Source organism: Eptesicus fuscus, chromosome 19 (genome assembly GCF_027574615.1).
Source record: "Eptesicus fuscus isolate TK198812 chromosome 19, DD_ASM_mEF_20220401, whole genome shotgun sequence".
In the NCBI taxonomy this organism is placed as follows: domain Eukaryota; kingdom Metazoa; phylum Chordata; class Mammalia; order Chiroptera; family Vespertilionidae; genus Eptesicus; species Eptesicus fuscus.
In genome coordinates this window covers 14,528,546-14,537,211 of record NC_072491.1, presented here as the reverse complement: position 1 = coordinate 14,537,211, position 8,666 = coordinate 14,528,546, and the positions used below count along the sequence as shown (strand labels likewise).

The following is an 8,666-nucleotide window of genomic DNA, read 5'->3' as shown; positions in this document are numbered from 1 at the left end:
TACTAAAGCAGTGTTTGTACAAGCAGAAACCAAAACAAGCTGCTATCCATCCCGTCAGCTGTATTATGGCACAAACACATGATGGAAAACCACGCAGCTGGTTAAAAGAATGAGGTAGCTCTAGATACATGGACACACAAGGATATCTGGGGTACACTAGTAAGAAAAAAGGTGACAGAATATGTGCAGTGCGCTCTTATTTTTATTTAAAAATAAACTGTGTGTGTGTGTGTGTGTGTGTGTGTGTGTGTGTGTGTGTGTGACATATGCTGTGGAGATCAAAAAGGCCTGGAAGAATACATACATAAACTTCCTTGGGAAGAAGCAATTGGCTGGGGGTGGGAAGGTGGGGAGGGCAGGGAGGGCAGTGGAGGGAGCAGGCATCATCTCTCATGTTTTACTTTTAGAAGTCTGTATAGTCTGAAGTTAACAATTACTTTTGAAATACAAGCGTCTTGGAGACTAATTTTCTAGAGAAAATAGGATCGTTTATAAATGCCCTTAAAATGAAATGTAAACTTCTTTCTCCCACTTAACTAGGCGGCGAGGGCACAGGAAGGGCAGCTCTGCCACAAAACCCTCGTTTAAAAGCTCTAACGATGCTAAACTAAGTCGTGCACTAAGGCTAGCAATGCTTCTATCTTCAGACTAGGTCATAAATGTCAAAAGAAAGGCTTTTATCATTATCGATCTTTAAAATGTGTAAAACACTTAGACAAAACAAGTGACTAAAGCTGCATAGTTTGGCTATACTTTATTCAAAATTGGCCCTACTACTTCCTAATGATTTGAGAACCATGAGTCTAGTGTCCAAATGTAAATGCCCATCCTGAAAGCGGCACAGCAAGTGAGCTATGATCCCATTCATTCACTCTGAAGCTGAACTGTAACCTGAAGGGACGCACACCACATACACCTTTGCACAGGTCATTTTATTCTCTCCTGTGGATGTCAACAAAGCTCAGAGATTTCATTTGAAACATTGAGAAAGCACATACCTGAATATTGTCACATTTCTTTACATCACGATTCAGTAACTATTTAACAGTTATGTCTACTAAATATAGTGAGCAAAATGGTATAAATGTTTACACCATTCCCTTGTAAACAAGGCTTTTGTGCACAACAGTAACAAATGGAATTACGCATATCACAACATGGATGAGGAAAGACCTCTTTAAATAAACTATTCTATTTATAAATAGACTCTGATTTTTTCAGTACACATTTACAGACCTGATCAATAAAAAGAAACAAGACATACATTTTTCTTTTCAAAGAAAATGTTTGGAAATGGACCACGATGGGAGAATTCACCTAGGAAGAGGGGTCAGAAGCAAGCCAGGGTGATAGGGTTAAAAGCATTGCCATCCTTCAGCCTATTCCTGTGAGCATACACCCACACAAGGAAGGGCTGTGGGAGGAGCTCTGTTCACTTGAATTCCAGCAAGTTGCAGTCGATCTTGTAATAGACATAGGGGTAGTATTCCTGCTGGCTCAGGTTTAAGCCGGGGATATCCATAGGCGCCTATGGAAATCAGACAAATGGCTCGATTATGTACTTATAGAAAAAGCAAGCGAAGAAGTCAAGTATTACCATGTACCTTCTATTAAACACCTCCTCTGGACTAAGGTTTTGCATTTCTGCTAATTTAATTTGAGGTAGGCATTATCACCTCCATTTTGCAAATGAGGAAACCACCTCAGGAAGTTGACTTGCCCTCGGAAAGGCAGCGCAGTAAGGCCAAACTTCAAGCCTGCTCTGACTCCAAAGCCTGTGTGTGCTTACCTGACCCTACCATCCCTTTTTATGTGCACTGTAAAAAACTACTTTTAAATCTCAGGCTTGGAGTATTGAATTTACAGGATAAAAGAAAATAAAGTATTGGATAAAAACAAGCGAAGCTTTGTTTTAAAGGAATCATATATTACATATGCGTATTATAAGAATTTACTGTTAGGAAATTATGTAGCAAATATTTAGACCTTCTATTTTATTGACAATTCCATGAAAATGCAGAAGGTCATTTCTTGCACTTGCGTCTATAAAAAAACACCCTGATTTTTCATAGGTTCTAACTAGTACACATGTGAGATTTACCATCCTAAAGAGGAAAAAAATCAAGATATTTGAAATAAAAAATATAAAAGCCCACTACAATTTTAAACAATTGACAAAAAACACATATGCTTTATTTTCTGTTTGAACGATATGAACACATACTATTTTAGAAAAACAATTTGCTTTACAATGCTCATCTATTAACTCATTACTTCTACCAAATAAAGTTAAAATAACTACTACTTATTTTCTTCTCTGAAATTTATAATTTTTGTAAATAACTAGTATCACTGGTTAGTTCTGTATTTCTGCAACTATGAACATCTGGTTTAAAGAAAGATAATGACTGGCTTTTAGAAATCCCAGCTCTAACAAGCATGAAACAGGATAAACAAGGTAAATTACTGGCTATGTTTATCAAACAATTAACTGAGAATCTCAAAAGTACTTAGAAATAACTTTTAAAAAATGGGTATCATGATATTCACTATCCCTTTTCTGTCTATCTTTTCCAATTTTTTCTGAAATTCATTCCAGTTCTTATTCTCCAAGGCTATCTAATGAGTACTTACATCAATGATAGCTGCTGCACTGCTATCTAGATGTTTATACAATTCATATAATACTTCTCTTAGTTTCTTCATTGTTTTCTTATTGGGCTGAAGTAGCATTGCTTGAAAGTTCACTGGCAAGCCATACCTTATAAGGAAGCAAAAAAATAGTATGTAACACAAGCACACACACAGACTTTATTGTGAAAGCAAATATTTTCATACTCTCCTTTAACCACAGCTAATGGGGAGATGGTACCTCATTTTACAAGTTCAACTAATATACATAGAAACTCAAGCCTCCTCTGGTCCTCATTGTCCACTAGGTATTTTTCTCTAAAATGAAAGCCAATTATCTATTAGAAATTACTTTAATGACTCTTCAATTTTTAAGGGAACCTATGAATAAAATCGTGATAATGTGTAAACTTAGTAAATACTTACAAGATAAACAATATGAGATTACCCACTTCTACTTTGAAAATTCAAAGTAATCTTAAAATAGCATAGCTGCAGGTAAGTCTGTAACAATTTCTAATATGAGTAACATGTACAGAGGATCACAAGATGATTTAGATTTTATGTCAAAACTAGAGGCCCAGTACACGAAATTCATGCACTGGAGGGGGTGTCTCTCAGCCCAGCCTGAACCCTCTCCAATCTGGGACCCCTCAGGGGATGTCTGACTGCTGACAGTCGGACATCCCTCTCAATCCGGACATCCCTCTCAATCCGCGACTGCTGGCTCCTAACCGCTCGCCTGCCTGCCAGCCTGATCACCCTCTAACCGCTCCCCTGCCAGCCTGATTAACACCTAACTGCTCCCCTGCCGGCCTGATCTCGCCCCCAACTGCCCTCCCCTGCCGGCCTGATCTCACCCCCAATTGCCCTCCCCTGCCGGCCTGATCTTGCCCCCAACTGCCCTCCCCTGAAAGCCTGGTCCCCGCCCAACTGCCCTCCCCTGCTGGACTGATTTCACCCCCAACTGCCCTTCCCTGCCGGCCTGATTGCCCCTAACTATCCTCCCCTGCTGGCCTGATCTCGCCCCCAACTGCCCTCCTCTGCTGGCCAATTTGGTTCTGACTGGCCGGTTTCTATGCCAGTCAGCATCAAAAGTCCCGCCTCCTAGGCAGCCATTGGCTCCTCACAGTTGACCCAGATTTGGTTCTGATTGGTCAGTTTCTATGCCAGTCAGCATCAAAAGCTCCACCTCCTACGCAGCCATTGGCTCCTCACACTTTACCCAGATTTAGTTCTAATTGGTTGATTTCTATGCCAGTCAGAGTCTCTGGGCCTATCAACGGGGCCTGATCAGAAAGGCGGGGCTGATCAGCAGCCCTGGTAGAGGCCTGGAGAGAAATGGAGGTGTGGCTGCTGGCCCGGCCCGAAGAGAAAGAGAGAGGCAAGTGCTGATCAACAGCTGCCACAGAGGCTAGGGATCAGACCCTGCTTCTCTCTTCAGGCCTCTTTCTGGGCCTGCTTCGCAGCCCCCTCAGCAGTCAGTGCTGGGTTGCCACGGCAACCCAGTGCTGACTGCAGGACTGACTTCTGGTTGGTTGAGCCTCTGGTTGTGGCGGACCCAGGGTTTTTATATATTAGGATATTAAATATTATAGGTTAAATGAAACAATGATTTCAAATAAGTCATTAGTATACTGTGTATAACATGTAAATATCTGAAAAATCTCTTTTAAACAAATATTGGCTAATATTGTATGATCTACATTTAGCTTAAATACATGAGAAGAGAACCTGAGAGTACAGCAGCAGGGAGCTCTTGTCCTAAACCCGGTGTTAAGGCACATGACTCACACACATGCAATAAGCTGGGTGACACGGACAGCCTCTCCTCACGATTGGCCCTTTGGTTTCTACAAGTCAATTTCCTATTACTGGATTGTGTGTTATAATAAAGGGGTCCAATATAAAGGCTTCTATAAGCTCTTCAGATCCAAGTTTCTCAATTAACTTTCTTTACCTTAAAACAGACTCTACAAAAACCCTCAATGCTTTCACATGAATCCACGCAATAAATGCTTCACTGAAATTCACTTTCAGCCACCGCACAAGTGGTCCCTATAAAAGAGGAAAAAAATTACCACAAATCTGGTCTTGAAAATGGCAAGTAGGAATTAGATGAACCCATTGGCTTTATTAGATATTACTTGGTTAGGGTTAGTTTTCTCCCAACTAAGATAATATGGTTTATAAAGTGAAACTTGCTTTTCTTTTCTCTTTCATTACAAGAGAAACACCTTTTCACTAGTCACGTCTCCCCTTCCACACAATCTTTTGGTCTTCACAATAGTCCGATATTTGAAGATGGCAAGAAAGTGGACACCAAATCCATTCCTGTTCCCATTTTGCCTAGAACATAATAATTCTCCAATAGTTTCAATAAATTGCTTCAGTAAAACATTGCGGCATTAAAAAAATTTGCCTCAAAAAAAGAAAAAGTCTTACTACTGGAAAGAGAAAGCTACTACTTATATAACACTTCCACCACAGAGGTTCTAACCAAAACGCTGCATTTAAAATTAATATCTGATATGGACTAAAAGGAGTAATTAATTTTAGGTATGTATTTTAAGACAACTACTCACAAATCTCAGCTTTAGCGAAAATTCATTCTGATTATTTAATAGAAAAAATACTTAAAATCAAATGTCTTAAAAGCAAAATAAGAGTTTTGCTTCCTTTTAAAACAAATAAAAGCAACATCAGATTTTCTTCTGCTTAACATGGCTAATGCTAAATGTTAAGAATACATACAAATTGCTTCTTCTTGTCAGTAGAAAGCCTGTTCATCTCTTCTTTATCTGCTTTCATCTCCTCTTCATTATACTGGAAATCACGAACAATGAATCTAAACGTGGGGAGGGGGGAAACAAAATTGTCCACACCGGTGTACAGGTGATTCAACAAGATAAGAAAACAAACAGAAGAAGGAATCATCTTACTTGTTTTCCCTGGCTTTGTGTCTGAAGTCATCAACGGCCTTCCTAAACAAGGTGACGTTACACAGGTAGCTGTCCTGGTCCTCTGAGAGCACGCTGTGGGAAGAAGACAACGTCCCAGTAAAACTTAGGTTCATTTGTTCTCTTTAATAGTGAAGACGGAATTCAGAAACATTGGAGGAGGAGGACGAGGAGCCCTCCCAAACCATCTCAGTGCTATCCATCTGTATTGCCTCACACACTGAGGACACTGAGTCCTGGACGTTTTTACTCACCATAACAGCCCTGTATTACATCTACTGCATCCTAAACGGTACTAAACAGTAACTCGAGGAGAGCACCCACACTCTAAGAACCATGCTGTTCAATCCACATCAGTGCCAGGCTGGCCGACAGCAGCTGGGCTGTTTCCAGAGTCTCCTCGCTTCCTTGCTGCATCCTCTTCTCTTCTGGAAACCTAATTCTCTCTCCAGGCCAGCCCAACCCCCTGGGGCCTGGCCCACCCTCTGTACTGCCCGAACCTCCCACCTCAGTTCTTTCCTTTTCCCCCAGCACACTCTAGATCAAAAACTAACACAGACGTCTAAATAACCTCTGAAAAAACACACTTTTATGCATCTCAGGGTTCCATGTTAGGCTTTTTTCAATTTTAATTTTTTTTAATTTTACTGATTTCAGAGAGGAAGGGAGGCAGAGAGAATCATTGATCGGCTGTCTTGCACGCCCTCACTGAGGATTGAACCCGCAACCTGAGCATGTGCCCTGACCTGGAATCAAACCGTGACCTCCTGGTTCATAGGTCCATGCTCAACCACTGAGCCATGCCGGTCGGGCCATGTTAGGCTTTAGAACAGGGGTAGGGAACACCTGGCCAGTGGGAATCATTTGGCCTGGCCCTGCCAAGACATTAGAGGGGGGTTAATTAAATGTTTGACCAAATACTAGTATAGCAGGCTAATCTTTAAGTTGATAATTTTGTATGGCCGTGAATGATGTTATAAATATCCAAATGGGCCTTGGCTGAAAAAGGTTCCCCACCCCTGCTTTAGATCCCAGAGAGGTTGGCACGTCCACCCAGTCACAGCTCTCAGGGACGTCACTGAAAAGACCTGCCATCTGGACTGCTTCCCGTCCACCTGCCTGCTTCACTGTCAAGACATCTTCCCTGACTTTCTTCATAAAAGTGATTCTGTCCCGAAACAAGAGAGAGTCCTCTGCACAGTGGCTAGTGGGTCTTTTCTAGGTCTTCCTAGCGAGGCTCCTGTGCCCCATCTGGAGCTCTCGCTCCTTGAATTAAAAGCTCTATGAAGCAGCAATGAGTTTGTTTCTAACAACAGAGGCAGAGGTGAACCAGGGACCTGACCCTTTCAAATTACCTTAACAAGCAAAAGCAGACAGACAAAAAGGAAAGTGGTAATTCTGAAAGCACAAATGCTAAGTACCTCTTTCTGAACTGCTTTTATTTTACACAAGAAGCAGAACAGCAGCCCGGCCTCCACTTTCTTGGCTGTCATACTGACATGGCGTTTATACACATCCATGCACATAAAACACAATAATGGCAATAGTTCAAACTGTCCAATACTTGAAGACTTTAGGTAGAATATTTTGCAAATAGCTAGATTTTATGCATTTTTAAATATATTTTTATTGATTTTAGAGAGGAAGGGAGAGGGGGAGAGAGAAACATCAATGATGAGAGAGAATCACTGACTGGCTGCCTCCTGTACCCCTCTGCCCCCTTACTGGGGATCAAGCCCCCAAACCAGGCATGTGCCCTGACCGGGAATGGAACCGTGACCTCCTGGTTCCTAGGTTGACACTCAACCACTGAACCATACGAGTCTAGATTTCATGCATTTTTAAATGAATGTTTCTTTCAGGTTTGAGATAGTATTTTTCAATCTATTCTTCTACCTCAGAATTCCACTTGCATCTTCACTCCTCCTCCCAAGTATCATGCCAAAAAGCCACAAGCATTACTACTTATAACTGAGTTAAAAATAAAGCACTTAGGACAATGACTAGCACATCGTCATTACTCCAAAATGTTAGTTATTATGATAACCAAAGCACCCAGCATCGAGCCACAGAGACCTTTCCTAAACAGCGGGCAGGATTCCAGACTAACCCACTACAGCCTGTCTCCCCACAGGCACTGACCTTCCACCCTCGTCCCGGTGCGGGCTGCACGGCTGCTCTGCTCTTGACTACATTTAGACAGAAAGTTTTCAAGTCAGTGATTCCAAATGACTTCTGAGCTGAGAAACAGAGTACAACAGACGTCTTCACTGGGTGAGGAAGGGCTGGGACTCTCAGCTGGTCATGAGCACTTGCAGGCCGTTCAGAAGACTGGTATTGCCTGGGCTAACCTGTAACTGCCTGACACTTTCCCCTTGAAACTACTATAGTGACTTTTAAAAGGTGGACATCTCTAAAGTAAGATTACTTATGTATTTGGTGTTTTGTTTGTTTTTATCTTTTTTTACTGATTTCAGAGAAGGAGAGGGATAGAGAGAGAAACATCAATGATGAGAGAATCATTGATAGGCTGCCTCCTTGCACACCCCACACTGGGGATCGAGCCCACAAGCCAGGCATGTGCCCTGACTGGTAATCAAACCAGTGACCTCCTGGTTCATAGGTCGATGCGCAACCACTGAGCCACGCCAGCCGGGCTCTAAAGTAGTATTTTACAGTCCTTCCTTTAGAATAAATTAGGGCTTACTTAACTAGCCTACACACTACTCCCCTGGAACCCAGGCTTGGCATATGTACAACTTGGGGGGACATACTGTATGTATGGGGTCCTTCTTTTCCTCCCTCCCTTGCCTCCCAGACAAAGTCAGCCCCTATGGCTTTAATGCCCTACAGAGCACAGAGGTATAAGAGGTGTGATCTGTCAGGATAAAGAGCTTTAGTGGAAAACTAGTGTCAAGACACATGAGTCTTCAGTTTACCAAGGGAAGGGCTGGTGTGAGTGAAAGGGAGAGCCCCCCTCCCTCACCATGCTCCCTCCAAAAGAATATTTCATGATGAACACTGGTTTGTGGTTTAGGTCTCAAAAAATCAACATCTGACCCAGCTGGCATGGCT

General features: G+C 42.1%; 1 protein-coding gene across 4 annotated transcripts in view; it reads right to left on the bottom strand.

Moving 5' to 3' along the window:
* Positions 1-913: 913 nt before the first annotated feature.
* ATP6V1C1 (ATPase H+ transporting V1 subunit C1) overlaps positions 914-8,666 on the bottom strand; it is a 36,481-nt gene continuing 28,728 nt past the window's right edge. For 3 of the 4 annotated variants that reach the window (XM_008148484.3, XM_028156006.2, XM_054708483.1), the window contains 5 exons: positions 5,574-5,666; positions 5,386-5,479; positions 4,592-4,689; positions 2,635-2,761; positions 914-1,528 (listed from right to left, as the gene is read on the bottom strand). In XM_008148484.3, the coding sequence (XP_008146706.1) occupies positions 1,433-1,528; positions 2,635-2,761; positions 4,592-4,689; positions 5,386-5,479; positions 5,574-5,666 (508 nt within the window). In that variant the 3' untranslated portion in view covers positions 914-1,432. Of the gene's footprint in view, positions 1,529-2,634; positions 2,762-4,591; positions 4,690-4,836; positions 4,981-5,385; positions 5,480-5,573; positions 5,667-8,666 lie in introns of those variants that run through there. The other variant, XM_054708482.1, reaches the window with a different exon arrangement.